The sequence below is a fragment of the Bos grunniens genome, chromosome 8 (assembly GCF_055505025.1).
Source record: "Bos grunniens cultivar Pamir isolate PY7600 chromosome 8, Bosgru_T2T1.0, whole genome shotgun sequence".
Taxonomy (NCBI): domain Eukaryota; kingdom Metazoa; phylum Chordata; class Mammalia; order Artiodactyla; family Bovidae; genus Bos; species Bos grunniens.
The window spans coordinates 100427931-100446512 of record NC_141172.1 but is presented as its reverse complement, the minus strand read 5'-3'; the positions used below and the strand labels follow the sequence as shown (position 1 = coordinate 100446512).

Below are 18582 nucleotides of genomic sequence, written 5' to 3'. Positions count from 1 at the left end.
CACGAGGGTAGATTCGTTAGTTCTCTGTGCTTTCTTGCCTCTCCATATTTTTCTTCACATTTATCACAGTTTCTAATTGCCCACTAGACTGAAGGCAGAGTTTGTTTTGTAACCCTGCAGCCCATAAAACTGGGGCCAGGCGGTGTGATTGGTAGAGTCTCGATGAAGTATTTTTGAGGTGAAATTTTTTGACAAGAAATTAAACTCATGTCAGATTCTCCCTGGATATCACTGACATTGTAATCTCTTGGGGAAAAGTTTGTGATGTCTGGTTTCTCATCCTTTTTCTTTTTTTAAATCTGTGATATAGATGGGTTTCTTCCAGTTTTATATAAATAAATGGTTTGTCTCGATTCTTAACTTGCTACTGAGGACATTATAAGAGTTTAGAAATTTAGAAATATGAACAGCTTGAAATATGCTGGAGAGAGTAAAGGATTTAAAAAAAAAAGAGCAAGAACCAGAAGCAAAATATCTTCACAGTCAGCTAGGACAGAGTTCTAAAGGTTTTTTGTGGTTGTTTTTTCTTTTGACTTTTTATTATGGAAAATTTCAGACATGCACCAAAGTAGAGAGAATAATAATGTAATGATCTCTATTCAGCCACTCTTTATTTCTAGAATAGTTAAAAGTCTACATATCATCTTCACAGATGGAGTTAGGGAGTTTTGTTTTTGTTTGTAGTGCCAACTACATTGTATTAACATGTGAACGTGTAAAAACAGGCATATAAAATGAACCCCTATTATGAGATCCTCTGTGCTGAGATAGCTTTTCTCAGCTTAGAGTTGCCAAGAGAAGCTTTTGACCAGGAAGGCTGTAAGACCAAAGCCCTTGGGTCATTCTTCCTCAGAGAAGGAGGCGTGAGGTGTCAGCACCTGATGCCTTACAAGCCTAAAGCCCTTGGCTGGTAGAGCATGTGTCTGTGTGTCTGTGAGTCTCAGTCGTTTCTGACTCTTCACGGCCCTGTGTGTGTGTGTGTGTGTGTGTGTGAGTGTGAGTGAGTCTCTTAGTTGTTTCTGACTCTTCGCAGCCTCGAGGTGTGTGTGTGTCTGTCTGTTAGTCTCTCAGTTGTTCTGACTCTCTGTGGCCCCGAGAACTGTAGCCCACCAGGCTCCTCTGTCCATTGCAGGCAAAAGTACTGAAGTGGGTTGCCATTCCCTTCTCCAGGGGATCTTCCCAATCCAGGGATCTAATCCGGGTCCCCTGCACTGCAGGCAGATTCTTTACCGACTGAGCTACCAGGGAAGCCCTGACAACCATTTGAGAGGATCTTGCAGATGTCATGTAATTTAAGTGTACAGAGAGGAGATGTCTGTCAGTGATAAAGGCCAATGTTATTGTACAATTACTACCAATCAGGTGTCTACTAGTCGCCGTTTGTACATTAACCTTGTTTAATCCCTATGGCCTGAATGAGGTGGGTGATGGTATTATTTATACTCATGTTACAAACGACGTTGAGGCTCAGAGTTTAGTGCTGTTAAACTTAACTGATGAGAGACAGAATTTCCCTCGAGATGTGTATGGCTTTGCAGTCTGTCCCTTCTCCCCAAGTGAATGATTCCAGTCTTCCAAAGATTAAAAATCGCTTATTGGTTCTCTGCTTAGGTGAAAAGTGCAACGTGGACTTGGGAAAAGATCCTCAAGTCCTTCTTGGGCGCTCTGTTCCCTCACCCTGCCCCACTTTCCAACTGTCCTGTTAGAGCGTTCCAGGCAAGAGTGGAAACAAACAAAGCACGCTGAGAAACAAGACCAGTAAGCGGCCTTTTTATGGAAATGGATGTTTTTAAAATGTTCCCTCTGACCCCTGGCTTCTGTCCCCTTCATTGCAGGCCAAGCAAATAGAACTGCAGTTCACCATCGGTGAAGCCATCACCAGTGCCGCGACAGGGACTAGTTCTGTGGCTGCCCGGGATGCCTGGCTGGTGACCGAGGAGGAGTATACGCCCCCCGCCGGTACCTTGTAGTCAATTGATGCGTTTATTCCCACCACGTAACTCTCTTCTGTTCTTGTTACCACCTCTGAAGCCAGAGGAAAAAATATATACGTTCCATTTTTTTTTTTTTGACTCTTTTTCCAATAATCGTATATGTCTTCTGAGTTCGGCTCAGTCAAGAAAGATAGCTGGTTAAAGGAGACGGAGCACAAAATGAGCAAGAACCGTTTCTTTAGTCCTCTGGCAAGGAGGCCAAGGAGTTAGCTGTCGATTCCCTTCAAACCTGTGCTCTGTCCATGAGGATTCCTTGGGGTGTTTAGCCAGTGTCAGAGGTCAAGGCCTAGCAATCTCCCAAGTTTTGTGTGCCCCGATTCTTTTTTTTTTTTTTGTAATTTTCCTTTTTAATTGATTTTTTAATTGGATGAAAACTGCTTTATAATGTTGTGTTGGTTTCTGCTGTTTAGGAATGCAAATCAGCCATAATTAGACATACATCCCTCCCTCTGGAGCCTTACTGCCCTCCCGCATCCTACCCCCTGCATCAGTAATATTATTTATTTTTTCTTGGCTGTGCTGGGTCTTTGTTGCTGCGTGTGGACTTTTCTCTAGTTGGTGGCAAGCAGGGGCTCTTCTCTAGTTGCAGTGTTGGGCTTCTCAGTGTGGTGGCTTCTCTTGTGTGGAACACAGGCTCTAGGGTCCTTGGGCTTCAGGAGTCGGGGCATGTGGGCTCCAGAGCACAGGCTCAGTAAGGCTCCTGGGCTTAATTGCTCCTTGACAAGTGGAATCTTCTCAGACCAGGGGGTTGAACCTGTGTCTCCTGCATTGGCAAGCAGATTGTTTACCCCCAGGGAAGCCCACCCCTGATTCGTTATCACACAGTGCCAATCATGCTGCAGGTACGTCTCTCCACTGAGTTGCTCTGGCTTTTAGTGACTGTGTAGGTGAAGGAATGTGCACTTTCTGACTGCACGTTACAGATAGAGTGACTTCACATCTCCTGTATGCTGTGAACATCCTCCGGGCACAGGATGGCTGTCCATAGCCAGAGGTCCCGCTGAGGCTGATCCTGCCAGCCTCAGTAGTGCTGAGCTTGGGGAGCTCTGGAGGGATAGGGAAGGAGAACAGCGGTGTAGTAGCTGGAGGAGGAAGGCGAGGGTAATAGAGGTTGGTTTTCGTGTTAGTTTTTAGGTGGGAGATGGGAAGGATACGGCAGAGAAAGAAAAATTGCTGACACCAGAGAAAATGGGGATCATGAAAATTAAGGCAAAATTAACACAACATTGTAAATTAACTATACCCCAATAAAAATTTAAAAACAAAAAAACCCATTTATTTTAAAAACTTAATGTGCAGTTAAGGTTCAAAAGTGAATATGAAGGAAGGGAAATAACTTTTTTCTCCTGCAGTCATGATTTAAATGAGTAAAATTACATTAATCATACGGATATTAAAAAAATTAAGATAGTGTCTTAGACAAGTTTTTTTCGGTTCAGAGCATAATGAAGAGGAAGGCGCAGAGGTTTTCCACACCCTCCACCACTGCATATGCCTAACCTCCCCCATGTTGGTGATAATTTTTCATTCTAGGAAACTAGGGGTGTCTGAGTACCTTTGAAAGGTTATTTAGTTTATGCTGGGTTCTGAAGTGAATGATTATCAGTTCCTTCAGCAATTTATTTAAGCACCTTATTTGTTTAGATATTAATATGTTGTAGGATTGTTCTGTTGAGTAAATGTTGATTAACATTTGATATTTTTTTCAGAAGCTCTGTTCAGTTATTTTAATTTGCTTCTTGTCATTCTTTTCTTTCCCCTAGGAGCCAAAGTTAATGATGTGGTCCCCTGGGTGCTGGATGTGATTTTAAATAAACACATCGTCAGTCCCAACCCACATGTGAGGCAAGCAGCGTGCATCTGGCTCCTTTCCCTTGTGAGGAAGCTCAGTACCCACAGTGAAGTGAAGGTAGGCCATCTCCAAGCGCGATGCAGCTCTGCTGCAGGCTGTTTATGAAATATTTATAATAGGTGTCGGAGGGAAATGTATGGGGTAAGGGCCGTTAACCAGTAACAGATACTGTGAAGTAAGCTACACGTGAAGGAATGAAGGCTGATCCCTGGTGTATATGCACTGGAGGATGATTCTTAACCTGAAGGGGTAAAGCCAGAGGAAGTGGGGGGACGGGGAGGTTTGGACTGTGTGAGTGGACTGCTGTCAGTGGTACAGCCTTCAGGTAGCTTGGCCACCTTCACAGGTGGTGTGGACCCCGAGAGCAAGATTCTCAGTCTCGCAAGGGGGTAGAGTTTCAGTGTTCTGAATGTCTCTTTTCTTATTTCAGTCTCATCTTAAAGAAATCCAGAGTGCATTTGTTTCTGTTCTGTCAGAAAATGATGGTAAGTTATTGGTAAATATTTGATTTCCAAACTTCTTTAAACTTGTATTGTAAATTTTGAAAAATCTAGATTATGACCATAAGAGAAGGCTACAGGAAACTTGATTCTTACGTACTTATTCATTGTGTGTGTTAATTGCTCTGCTGTGTCCAACTTTTTGCAACCCCATGTACTGTAGCCTGCCAAGCTCCCCTGCTCATGGTATTCTCCAGGCGAGAATACTGGAGTGGGTTGCCATGCCCTCCTCCAAGGTATTTTCCTGACTCAGGGATCAAACCCACATCCCTTGCATCTCTTATGTCTCCTGCATTGGCAGGCAGGTTCTTTACTATAGCGCCACCTGAGAAGCCCATCCATTTTATTCATTAATGAATCATTTATTCGTTAGATCAGTTTTGCATTTGAAAGTGGAGCCGAGGCTATCTTTAACGTTCGTAGCTTCTACTAATAATAGCTTTCTCCTACTTAGGATTCATTTTTTCCCTTTGTGATTTAAGCTAGGAGAGGGTGCAAATATATGTGTTAGATATTTAAATAGTAGCTTTGTTTTATAAATTGTTTTAAACATGTGATATAATATTGAGCTTTCATTTAAAAATTACCCGTGGGTTCTCCTGAAATGGATTACGTCTCGTGTGTGCACCTTGCATCCGCTGACCGTTGGTCACTGCGCACTGCCCACTGAGGCCCAGCAGGGTTGGCTTGATTTGTGAGTTGGATATTGTGTGAATGCAGTTCTCATTTAAGGGACTTGGCTGGTGTCCTGTCCACTCAGATGATTTAATACATTTTTTTAACAAAATAGGTTGATGGTGTTTTCATATCTTTGCTTTGATATCATTTTTGGTTAATGTTATAGGTTTATTAAAGTTTTTTTCACTTGATGGCTGGAGAACAAATTTTTCTTAAAAGAATATTGTTTTGTCTGACTTTTGTGTAGAACTGAGCCAGGATGTTGCCTCAAAAGGCCTTGGGTTGGTGTATGAATTGGGCAATGAACAAGACCAACAGGAATTGGTTTCCACTCTTGTAGAAACACTGATGACTGGCAAAAGGTACAGTGAACTTGGAAACTTCAGATTTGAACACGCAGGGCAAGCTTTGTACATACCAAGAATACGCAGTGAAAGAAGGGAAGTTCAGCTTTTGGTTTTCCTGTTTATTAAGCCTTTTCTAAATTGCAAGTCGTCACCTGCTACGCTGTGGACAGCAGTTTAATTATCCAGTGTATACTGTGTAGAAAGTAAACTCAATTACTATTTACAAACATGCCAATAACTCAGGCTTTGAAAACTGAATGATCTCGGGACAGGTAAAGCATTGGATTACAGAAGTACCATAATTATGATTGGCTAAATGGAAATGAAGACAGGAAAGAGGACTTGCATATCCCGCACAGTCTGATCTGTGAAGAGAATCTATTTGTTCTTCCTAGACTTTATTTTACAGAATTCTCAGGCTAATGGGAAGGGCGAGTTGGCTTTTACATCTTGCTCACTGTAGATACTTAATAAGGAGTTGATTTTATCAGTTTACAGCTGAAATGTTTACATTAGTTGAATGGCAGTATGAAAATTTTGAGGCTCATGTAAATTCTTGCTGTTGTTTTCGTTTAGAGCTAAACATGAAGTTTCCGGAGAGACAGTGGTGTTTCAGGGAGGAAGCCTTGGCAAAACCCCTGATGGGTAAGTGTGCCAAATCCACCCATCATTGGAGACGCCTTCTGTCCAGTGGAGAGGACGCTCACCAAGTTGATTTCCAGCTTTGTGGGAAGTGTGTGTTAGCGGAAGAAGACCCTTCAAAGAAAAAGCATAGGTTTTTAGATTCAGTTTCCTGGAAACCAGACTGAGATGGAACTCTGTGTGCTGGAATTGATTGAAGGGGACCCCGGGGTCCTCACCTGGGGAGTAAGGGGGCAGGACGCGGCCAGGAGCCAAGAAGGAGCTGAACTGCTGCCCACATTTACGAGGTCCTGACCCATCAAGGAGCCCAGGACTGGACTGGGAGGGCGATTCAAAAAAGTTCTTATCACTCTAGCTTAGAAAAGACGTAAGGAAGACAGAAGTTGTCTTTAGACGGCTCTGTCAGGATCCACAGACTTTGGTGCACAGTGTACTGAAGGATTATCGCTGCCTCAGAGGTGACGAGGGCTCCACCCGCACGGGCATCGTGTGTACCTTAGGTCATTCACCAGCTGTTGTTGAGAACTGAATTAGGCGACTTCTTAGTTTCTCTTCACCCTGGTTCTCTGCCTATGTGGTAAAGAGATAACTCAATATTGGAAATTTAGTGAAAATGTAATTTTAAAATGTCTAGTAATATTGGTAGTGTAATTTTTGTTAGACTGGAGGTAGAGAAATACATTACTGTGTACTTTTTGGTTCTTGTTTTCAAGCCAGGGCCTCTCTACTTATAAGGAGCTCTGTTCTCTGGCAAGTGATCTTAGTCAGCCGGATCTGGTGTATAAATTTATGAATCTAGCCAACCATCATGCGATGTGGAACTCGAGGAAGGTAAGTGGCTGTTTCCCAACAGTTTTATTTTTTTTTCTTCCCTTCAAATCAAACCTGCCTCACTGGCAGACGGTGACAATTGATAACGCAGTGTTTTGTACACGTCTGTGGTGAGAGAGCTCCGTCCCACCCCAGAGCTGGTATAGTGTTGATACTGGACACTTGGTAAATCAGGATGTCTTCAGGGACAAGGCTAGGAGGGGAACTTGTGTGGTATTTAATGTGTTAATATTTTATTGCAATAGGTGTGTCTGAGCCACTTCACCTTGCTACTGTCTTTTTAGGGTGCTGCTTTTGGTTTTAATGTAATTGCTACCAGAGCTGGAGAACAGCTGGCTCCTTTCCTGCCTCAGCTAGTTCCGCGTCTTTATCGTTACCAGTTTGATCCCAACCTTGGCATTCGACAGGCCATGACAAGTATTTGGAACGCACTGGTCACTGACAAGTCAATGGCAAGTATCTGTGAACGCTTGTCCCAGGTTACAGGCGGGGTGTAAACCCAGGCTTACCTTCCTTTCTCCTCTGTACACCTGTTTGTTTAAACAAATAGACTTTCTTTCATCTTTTTGCTTTCTTCCTCCTTTCAAGGTACCAAAGATGCTCATGGCAACATTTACTGAAACCTCAGAAATAGAAGTAATGACATGTCTAGTGGGTGGATGGCGGAGGAACTGGCGGTGTACCCACACCACTGGAAGCTGTGTCGATAGCACTGATGCGGTGGAGAACGGGGTGGACGAGGAAGCAGGCAGTTACCGTGTTTGGCTGCTGCTTGTATTCTCTGGCATTGTTAGATACTAGGATTTCTCGGGACTTGCCTCTGAGTACCTTTTTCTCTCTCCACTTTCTCCTTTGAGATGAGCTCTCAGGTCCAGGGCTTGTAAATGTCACCTTGATTGTGATCGTTCCCAGTCTTAATCTTCTGACCCAGGCACGACTTATGTTCCTGACTTGTATTGCTGTATCTCACTGCCTGCTTGACATTGTCACTTGGATGTCATTTCAAGATATGTTAGACATAACACGTTCAGAACAGGACTTAAGAAAAACGGCCTTCCCTTGGGATTTCCCCGGAGGTCCAGTGGTTAAGACACTGTGCTGCCACTGCAGGGGATGCGGGTTTGATCCCTGTTCTGGGAACCAAGATCCCACATGCCACGTGGCCCAAGAAAAACCATCACAGCCTTCCCTCTCTCTTCTTCTATGTCCATTTCCCCAAGCTGCAAAACTGGGCAGCATCTTGGCTGTTGTCTGTCTCATCCCACCCTCAGTTGAATCTAGGAGCAAATTCTGTTCATTCTTCTTCCAAGGTATTTCTTTCTTTCTTTTCTTTTCTTTTTTTTTTTTTTTTTGACTTCACAGTGTGGTTTGCAGGCTCTTAGCTCCCTGACCGGGAATCGAACCTGAGCCTGTGGCAGTGAAAGCACTGAGTCTTAACCACTGGACTGCCATGGAATTCCCTGCAAAATGTTTCTTGAATCTACTCTCTTTTTTTCCTAGTTCTTCCCTAATGAATACATTGTCATCTTTTCTATTTGCCCTCCTTCATTGACTTACCAGCAGTAAAAGTGATTTTTAAAAGTGCAAATTGGATTGTGTTTTGGGTTGAGATCCTTTGGTGGCTTCCTAGATCACTTTATTTTTTATTGATTTATCTTTTCAAGCAGATACTATTTTATTTTAGCTGCTGTTTTTCCAAGGATGGGAGTAGGTCAGAGCATTCCATGTGAAAAACATGAAAATATCATGCGTTGAATGATATAGTTTCCTTCTGTTATTGATTATTAATGTATTATTATTTATTATTATTCCATTATGATCAAACACATTTTGTATGATTTCAATCCTTTTAAATGTTTTGAAACATTTCATGACCTTGCAAATAGTGACCCTGGAGAATGTTCCATGTATACTTCAGAAGAATTTGCAGTCTGCTGTTATTGAAAAGAAAATGTTCCATAAACGTCTGTTGGATCTAGGTAGTTTATCATGCTGTTGATCTCCTGTCTAGTTGTTCTTTTTTTCTGTTTTGTATTTCTTAAAAAATTTTTTTTAATTTATTTTCAGTTGGAGGGTAATTAGTTTACAAGATTGTGCTGGTTTCTCCTGCCAGCAGCATAGATCAGCCATAGGTAAACATATGTCCCCTCCCTCTTGAAACGTCCTCCTACCTCCCATCCCTTCCCACCTCTCTAGGTTGTCAAGGAGCACTGAGTTGAGCTCCCTGTGTCATATAGCAAATCCTAGTTGAGTTAAACAAACCCCACGACCCTTACCGTGTCTTTCCACCCCTAAGCACGATGTGGCCCGTTCCTCTCTCTCTGGTCTGGTGCTGGAAGGCACTGGAGGGTTTCCCTCTGAGGGTTCAACGAGTTCTGTTTGCTCTAGGAGAGTGCTTGGTACAGATGAGTCAGCCGAGATCACGTAGGCTGAGTTCAGGGCCCAGGCCGAGGCTCTTGAGATGTGAGTGTCATCTCTGTGCGTGGAAGGTAAAGCCACAGATGTGGATGAGATCACTGGAGGCTGTCTAGAGACATGGGCTTAGAAAGGCATCAGTTTCTTTACTCTTAGATGAATTATTCCCTTCCTCTCTTGGTTTTCTTGCATATCAGTGAGGATAACAAAACCTCTCTTACCTATGAGAGTAAAAGTGGAAAAGCCATAAGTTTTGAAGTTCTGTTATTGTTGTTTAGTTGCTAAGTCCTGTCCGACTCTGCGACCGCACAGACTGCAGCGTGCCAGGCTCCTCTCTCCTTTACTTTCTTCCAGAGTTTGCTCAGATTTGTGTCCGTTGAGTCAGTGATGCTATCTAACCATCTCATTCTCTCCTGCCTCCTCCTCTTTCTGCCTTCCCCGCATCAGGGTCTTTTTCAGTGAATCGGCTCTTCATATCAGGTGGCCAAAGTTTTGGAGCTTCAGCTTCAGCACCAGTCGTTCCAATGAATATTCAGGGTTGATATCCTTTAGGATTGACTGGTTTAGTCTCCTTGCTGTCCAAGGGACTCTCAAGAATCTTCTCCAGCAGCACAATTTGAAAGCATCAATTCTTGGGTGGTTTGCCTTCTATATGGTCCAACTCTCACATCTGTACATGACTACTGGAAAAACCATAGCTTTGAGTATACTGACTGATGTTTGCAAAGTGATAATCTCTGCTTTTTAGTATGCTGTCTAGATTTGTCATAGCTTTCCTTCCAAGGAGCAAGTGTCTTTTAATTTCATGGCTGCGGTCACCATCCACAGTGACTTTGGAGCTCAAGGAAATAAAATCTGTCATTGCTTCTGCTTTTTCCCTCTTCTTTTTTGCCATGAAGTGAGGGGACTGGTTGCCATGATCTTAGTTTTTTGAATGTTGAGTTTCAAGCCAGCTTTTTCACTCACCTCTTTTACCTTCATCAAGAGGCTCTTTAGTTCCTCTTCACTTTCTGCCATTAGGGTGGTGTCATCTGCATATCTGAGGTTACTGATATTTCCCCCAGCAGTCTTGATTCTAGCTCGTGATTCATCCAGCCTGGCATTTCACATGATGTACTCTGCATATAAGTTAAATAAGCAGGGTAATGATATACAGCCTTGTCATATTCCATTCCCAGTTTTGAATCAGTCAAAGTCAATCTGCTATCAGTGTGTTGTTATTATCAAATGGAGAAGTGTATGGCAAAGCTAAAAGATTAAATTCATCTTCATTCTGAACAGTCAGATCCTTCTTCATGTGCCAGACACTGTGCAAGGTACCAGGGAGGCAAACACAAGTGCGATGCTGTCCCTGCCCTTGGGGTCTCAGTGTGAAGGGGCAGGACCGTGACTGTGCCGGCTGATATGATGCTCTTAAGCAGGTGCCGTGGGCGTATGGGGCAGGATAGATGGTTCTTGTCTGTGAAGGTGATGCCTGATTTGAATCTTGGAGAAATAGAAGTTAGCCAGGCAAGGAGGTGATAGAAGAGCTCGAGGTGATATGTGCCAGGAAGTGGAGGTGAATGGAGGTGAGATAGGACATGAGACCGTGGGAGCCAGAGAGGTGCAGGAGGTCTTCATATCCATACTTGGGTGACTGGACTTTATTATCACACACTGAGGAAAATAAGAGATCGTGCTTGCATTTTAAGATGATCAGTTGGGCAGCTTTTAGCAACCAAAGTGGGGAGAGACTTGTGGACTGAAAGGCCTAGAGAGACACTTAGCCTGTTACATATAGAAACAGTGTGGTAGAGATGCACATTTGATTATTGATGGATTTTGAATTTTTAATTTTATCCTTTTACTATCATTAGGTGGATAAGTATTTGAAGGAAATTCTTCAAGATTTGGTTAAGAATCTAACCAGCAATATGTGGCGAGTTCGAGAATCCAGGTATCATTTTTGGAGATATAACTAGTAAAAACTGCATTTTTTTCCCCTTCAAATTTCCAAGTTTTATACCTTGTGCAAAAAGAATGCGTTAAAACCACTGAAAAGCATATTTCTGGTTGGGTTAGATCATTAATAACATTTAAGCTATAGCCGGTGGTTTTCCTAAGTTGTCTTAGTTTTTCTAAGTATGATTTACTGGGTTGGCCAAAGTTTGTTCAGATTTTTCCATGCCACCATACTGAAAAACCTGAACGAACTTTTTGGCCAGCCTGATTAAAGTAGACGATCACTTGTTAAATTAGACATCAGGGTACGTTTATATAGTCTCATAACTTTGTAGGGTAGCATTTATTTATCCGTAAATAATTTAGGTCTACTCAGTGTCTGCCACGTGCTTGGTAGTGTGTGCTAGGCTCTGAAGTGTACTGCTAAGTAAAAAATGATGACATGTCATCTGAAAGAGATTGTATTATAGTTGCGGGACACAGACATTTGATGGTTGTAAATGCCTTATGCCTGTGGTATATCAGGCATCACAGGGAGAGTACGCATACCTATCTTGGAGTAAAGGGGTTAAGAGTACACATATAGGCAGAAACCGTATTCTTATATGAATATTTTGTAGTAAAAGACTGAGCTTTTTTGATCATATATTTGAAACCAAATTGTTTATTTTCAGCTGCTTAGCTCTGAATGATTTATTAAGAGGAAGACCCCTAGATGACATCATTGATAAACTTCCAGAAATTTGGGAAACCCTCTTTAGAGTACAAGATGATATAAAGGTACTGTATAAATAAACATGCATTTATTTGTAGACTAGCAGAAATTGGAATTGTTAAGATATGTATGTTACATATTTCAAAATTCAGTATCCAGACAATTTTTTAGAAGACCAGAATTTTCCGAATTTTCCTCCAAAGTTTCAGTCTTGATCTGTCTGTGAAGTGGTAAGGTTAGGTAGCTTTAGGTCTAAATTTAATTACCTTTTTTTTTAAAAATAAAGGGTAGCTCTACTGCTTGATTTTCTTTCAGTAGAGATCTTGTGATGCTATTGATGAAGGACAAACAATAGAAATAATCCAATATAATTCTACTTGATCAGTTTCATAAGTTGAATCAGTCATTCCCAAATAATGTGTCCAGTTTTTCTCTGAATTTTGCCTTCGCAATCTAAATTTTAGATTTTTCAATCTTACAATTAAAATTAGATGCTTCTTTTTTTTTCTTTATTCATCAGAGATTTTTTAGGTTTTTGAGAATTTTCACATACGTCTTCACACAGTTGCTTTTATAATCAATTTAGTTTCTAAGCTGTTATACTTAATATCCATATTTTTGTAGGGTCAAAATAGGTTGTATCTAATTTAAAAAATAATAGTCCATCATGGTAATATGCTCCTTGATGGGCACAGAGCCTAGTGAAAGATTGTTTTTACTTGTTAATGAAAGTAGGGTTTTTCATCAGTTTGTGTAGATTTGGAGGCAGTTTAAATGCACGTTTGAGGGTAGATGAGATGGAAACTCTGACTTGTATGATATCAGACTTCTCTTTTTTTTTTTTAGGAATCTGTACGAAAAGCAGCAGAACTAGCTCTGAAAACTCTGAGCAAGGTGAAAACTCTTAATCTTTTACTGGGGGTGAAGTGGGGCAGGATTCTATGTGACAATGAAAATAATAATAATTTTTTTGTCATATAAAGTGACATTTAACTGCATTGTAATTGACTTCATGTTGCAACCTACCGTTCTTAACGATGAGTGGAAAAATGAAAGAAAGTGAAAGTCACTCAGTCATGTGCCAACTCTTTGCGAACCCGTGGGGTGTAGTCCATGGAATTCTCCAGGCCAGAATACTGGAGTGGGTAGCCTTTCCCTTCTCCAGGGGATCTTCCCAACCTAGGGATTAAACCCAGGTCTCCCGCATTGCAGGTGAATTTGTTACCAGCTGAGCCATGAGGGAAACCCAGTGAATGGGAAACTGGGTGCTATGACATTAGAATATGAGTATTTTTAACAAAGTTTATCTCTGGGCTCTTTAAATGGTCGGCTCCTCTGGGCTTTTATATAAGATACGACTTTCTCTTGACTCTGAAGCACACATGACATTTAGATCAAGCATCTGTTCTCTTCATTAGTGCTCTGTTTATGTGTTAACCTGCCTTTCATAGTTACGAGGTTGGTAGCCTTTTAAAAACTAGTTTCCCATTTGCATTTTGTTTTGTGGTGTATCAGGGCCTTCTAATGTGTTCTAGCTGTATATGCCTAATAATGTAAGTCACATTATTAGGACCTAGTAAAACTGGGTTTTAAACCCAGGTGTTTCTTCTTTCACATTTGTGTTCTTGACCTCTGTGCTATGCTGCCGCCCAGTTATTGATGATCATCATGGTGACAATACCTTAAGCCTCTTCAGAGTGCTTTCTTAAATGGTTCTCATTTCATCTTCAGCTGTTGCCTGTTTGACAAATTAGAAGACCAAAGCTTAGAAAGTGAAATGTGTTACCAGATTTTCTGTTTAGTTATTGGCAGCCCTAGGACTCAACCCCAGATCACGAGGTCTTTTTTTTCCCTCTGTGGAGTGGTAGAAAGTGTAGGATCACTTACTCTTCCTGTGGCTGTAGGAAGTAGGAAGTGTTTTGTCAGATGAACGCTTTATCAGATGAGGGGTCAGGTTCACTAATTTCTGTGCTCTTTGTCTGTGAGGTCTGTGTGAAAATGTGTGACCCTGCCAAAGGAGCAGCTGGCCAGAGAACCATTGCTGTCCTCCTGCCCTGCCTTCTGGACAAAGGAATGATGAGTCCTGTGACAGAAGTTCGAGCCCTCAGGTTTGAATCAGCTGATGAGATTGAATACACTGGATTTACTTAGTTCCTAGCCATCCAGTAGAAATTGGATTTCTTCAAATCCATATGGATTTGGAACATATGGAGAAGGGAGTTGAGGAGAATCCACTGGGGTTACCCAAGAGTGTGTGTGAGAAGTGGCGAGTCAGAACGTTTTTGCAGAGACGTTCTCTTGGGAGCCTTGCTTCCGCCCAGTGTTCTGCACCCTGCCTCAGCCTCGAGTGCGGTGTGCTCTTTACTCGTCACTGGCCTCTGCCCCCAGCAGGCATATCTTGTTATGCTTCTGTTAAGCAAGGTCTTGGGAAGCTTGCTTGTTGATTATATTACTTAGTAACATTTCACCGATTATTAGATTTAAAATAAGCTGTTCACTACATGTGAAATATTCAAGAAACATGTATTTAAATCTATATGGCTCTTCTAAGTTAAAGCCAGTAGTGAAAGATACTAGTTTCGTTTTTTTTTTTTTTTAACTAGAATACTATCTAGAAACTTCATGAATTCCATTTTTATTTCACTCTTTATATTAGATCAGATTAATAGTATCAACACTGTTTTGTGGTAATCAAGTAGTTGGTTTGGGAAAGTTCTTTTTAGAAGGATTCAGCTAACAGATGCAGAGGTATGATAAAATTAGGATAACACCATTTTGCTGTCATCAGTAAGATAACCCAGGTAATGATCCTAAGTGGCTCTAAGTCAACTGGTGAAAGGCTGATGGGGAGAGTTACAGTGGATGGTTGGTTTGTGCTGACCAAACTTGAACCCTCTGATCACTCTTTAAGAGCGCAGAAAAAGATAAGCATCCTAATGTGATGGGATAGGACATGACAGACCATCTGTGAAAGATTCTTATTTAAAAAAAATTGAACTAGATTTAGCCTGCAGATCTGTATAAGCTACAGAGGAACATGTTAAGTGATACCATCAGAATACGATCAGTGAGGACAAATAAGTTATAAGAAAAAAAAGGAAGGAGGACACTGTGAAAAAAGATTCAGGAAATGCAGTAAATTGCGATGTGTGGATGGACTCTGGATTCAATTCCGTCAAACCAGCTCTTAAGGACATTTGTGAAACCATCAGATGATATGAAAAGAATTATTAATATTTTTGGGGTGTGAAATGGTATTTTGATGATGATAAAGAGTCCTCCTCTCATGATGACACATATTGAAGTTAAGTTAGGGATTATGCTTCAAAATACGACGGCAGGGGTAAAAAGTAAAAAGATCTGTATGTATAATGGATGTATAAGTGAGACAGAATTGGCCAAAGGTTATTAATTGTTGAACTGAGTGGAGAACATAATAGAATTTCATTTATGATCCTCTCTGCTTTCATACATGCATGAAATTTTCTTTAATCAAAAGTAGAAACAAAACCCAGAAAAACAACACAGAGCTAAGACTAGGCTCTGAACCCAAGGGAGTATGTTCCTTAATGCAGGTAACTGCAGGATATCCTCATGATTAGACTTGTAGGGCTTCTTCCTTTTGTTAAAAGAACTCAAGAGTTGTGTTTTGTGTGTCTGTAGTATCAACACCCTTGTGAAGATCAGCAAAAGTGCAGGAGCCATGTTGAAGCCACATGCGCCAAAACTCATCCCAGCTCTGCTGGAGTCCCTAAGTGTATTGGAGCCCCAAGTTCTCAATTATTTGAGCCTCCGGGCTACAGACCAAGAAAAGGTGAGTTGACAGCACAAGTGTATTGATAATTATTGTGAAGGGAGAGTCCTGTTAAGATACTGAATAGGTCCTCCAGGGTCCTTGGTCAAACTCCAGGACTCAATTGATACTTTCAACACTCTTGAAACAATTTGACTCCTATAACCACATGCAGTGTTTTTTTTAGTAGTGGGGTGGGCAGGGAGAGGACTCATATACTATTATGTGAAGTGAGTGAAAAATGACACTTCTATCCAAAAAAATACATCAGTACATTTATTTAACAGAGTTTTTGGTACATGTTTGTTTATTTTTTAGGGGTTAAGTCTACACCCTCAGAGTCTTTTTCTATGAACCATTCTTGCTCTACAAGTCAAGAGGATGTCTAGCTAGACTTTGGCATGGTTCAAAAGTATTTTGCTTTTTTAGGTATACTATAGTTCCCTAGTCTCTTAATCAGAGTTGTGGGGTTTTTTTCCTTTAAATTACAGATGAAATATATTTAATGTGAAAAATTAAAGCATCACAGAAGTGTAGAAAGTATTCCCCCAGGAGTCCCCTCTTCTCTGGCAGCACAGTGTCGTTCCTGAGGACATGCTGTCAGCAGTTCCCTGTGTCTTCTTTCAAGTTCTTTTGTAGTCACGGACTACAAAATCAACAAACACAGTAACTTAGAAATAGAATCAAGCTACAAACGTTCTGCAACTTGATTTGTGTTTTTAACAAAATACCATGTGTGTATGTCGATCCGTTTCATTCTTTTTAGTGTGTGTGTAGTGTTCTGTAGTGAGGTTGTTTTGAACTTTTGTGTGGGAGATTTTATACTATCAAAAGTTACACATGTTCTGTTTTCTCCACATCTGTGCCAGCACTGAATAATATCAGTCTGATAAGAATCCCATTCTAATTTGCAGTTTCCTGTTATTAGTGCTGTCCATTGTCTTTTCATATTGTGTTAGCCATCTGTATTTATTTTGTGAGTTGTATTGTTTCTTTTCCGTGTTTATTTTTCACTTGTTTATATTTTTGCATTTGTCTTTGTTAGAACTATCAAGCTCCTGTCATATGATTGTAAAAGCTTTCTCTCAGTTCAGTGTTTGGTTTTTAACTCACCTAAACTGTTCTCTTCTCATTCCCTTTGCCTCTGATACTACTCTTTCTTCTAAGGTCATTCTTCCCTCTTTCAGCAGTAATCTTGCCCCTTCCTGTGTTCCCACCTAATAAGTGTTGAGAATGAAAAAACGTGAATTATAGTTCAGACTTTGCAGCCGTAGGCAAGTCACTTCTGTGTGCCTAATTTTTCTTGTTTATTATGTCTGGATAGTGTCAGCCTCTCCTGCTCCCTAGTTCTTGGACTAAAATACCATATGAGGGCCCTTTCCATAGTTAAAGGAAAACATGTATAAAAATTAAAAATCATGTCTTAGATGGAAAATTATTTAATCTGCTTCTTATTGGATGGAAAACCTGAGGCTCCGGAAGGCTGGATAACTTGCTCAGAGCCATACTGGGGTGTGTTCTAGCTGTGGTTAATACTGAACTGTCGTCTGCATGTCTAACCTGTGATGAGATGCTGCCTTAACATATCTATGGTTGAATGCAGGACCGAAGAAGTTATTTAGATTTGTGTTTTAATTTGTTGTATCTGTATATTCTTTAAAAATATTTCTTAATTTGGCAGTCTCACCCAGTGGGAGTCTGTGGAGGTTCTTCTTAATTGATCGAATGCCCTTGTATTTGTGTTCTCAGGCTGCAATGGATAGTGCCCGACTCAGTGCTGCCAAATCCTCTCCCATGATGGAAACAATCAACATGGTCAGTGCCTCCTATAATGAGAACATTTGTTGGCTTACTTTAGAGGGTAGTGTTCAAAGTCTTCAGGTTCCAGTGCATTGAATGAACTAGAGATTTAAGGAACGAATCAAGCAGCTGTTGTGACTCTAGTTTTTTCTTAAGAATTCTTTTTTCTTCTCCTGTATTGCTAAAGGAACACATACTTTCCCCAATACTAGACTCCCATTAGCCCAGATTTGTCTTATGCAGGGAAACAATATATTAAAAGATTTCCCTGTAAATCTGTATCTGTATATCTTTTGTCCTACCTGTCTAAAGAAAGGTTCAGGTATTCGTCTCTGCCTGAGCACTGTCTTGGGGACCTAGGAAGGTGTAAGCTGGAAGTGTTCAGAGAAGTAGACAGCAGAAAAGGTAGGGAGAGAGAACTGAGCACCTTCGATAGGTTGTTCAGTTAAAGGAAGGGGATTTGCAGAAAAGAGCTGCTTGGCACCAAGTTTCAAAGTTCCAGCGTTTGTGGAGTCGTAGATTAAGAGTCCCTAAGGTCACAAAAGCCGACTCTCCTGTGCCTGCCCTGGAGTGGTTAACTGAGAACTCATGAGCTACTGGAAATTGTGGTGCTAGGCAGATCGCAAGATTAGACAAGAGAAGAAATTTTTCTAGCGCTTACTGGGGAATTATTACCAAAATTTGGTCTAAAGATGTTATATTTTAGTTGGATGATGGGGGAAGAAAGCTTAAAGAAATAGAAATAGTTAGCAAACTTCTTATAGATGTGTTCATCAGTAATAGAATGTAGTGGTTACACTTTCAAAAGAACAGTATCATAAATTCAGCCTAAGAAGTCAACTTTAATAAGATGGCTTGGTAGGGCAGGCCTCCTGAAGAAGGTCGGTTTTAATCTGGATTGATAAAGAGGAAATAGACCCAGAGAGATCCTTTCTTCTTGGGTGCTCATTATTTATTTTCTCCTTTATAAATCGGTGCTTTTTATTATTTTTTGTTTCTAATGTTGAACCACTGATAAATGGCTTTCTTGTGTGTAGTATAATGGTGGTTTTAACACTGAAATTAGAGCAAAAT

General features: G+C 40.9%; 1 protein-coding gene across 17 annotated transcripts in view; it reads left to right on the top strand.

Moving 5' to 3' along the window:
* Positions 1–18582, top strand: part of ECPAS (Ecm29 proteasome adaptor and scaffold) — a 107488-nt gene that overhangs the window by 73460 nt on the left and 15446 nt on the right. For all 17 annotated transcript variants that reach the window (XM_086315939.1, XM_086315951.1, XM_086315947.1 and 14 more), the window contains 13 exons: positions 1836–1959; positions 3758–3903; positions 4277–4331; positions 5272–5386; positions 5948–6016; positions 6727–6844; positions 7129–7296; positions 11116–11195; positions 11875–11980; positions 12762–12809; positions 13902–14023; positions 15579–15729; positions 17458–17523. In XM_086315939.1, the coding sequence (XP_086172065.1) occupies positions 1836–1959; positions 3758–3903; positions 4277–4331; positions 5272–5386; positions 5948–6016; positions 6727–6844; positions 7129–7296; positions 11116–11195; positions 11875–11980; positions 12762–12809; positions 13902–14023; positions 15579–15729; positions 17458–17523 (1368 nt within the window). The remainder of the gene's footprint in view (positions 1–1835; positions 1960–3757; positions 3904–4276; positions 4332–5271; positions 5387–5947; positions 6017–6726; positions 6845–7128; positions 7297–11115; positions 11196–11874; positions 11981–12761; positions 12810–13901; positions 14024–15578; positions 15730–17457; positions 17524–18582) is intronic.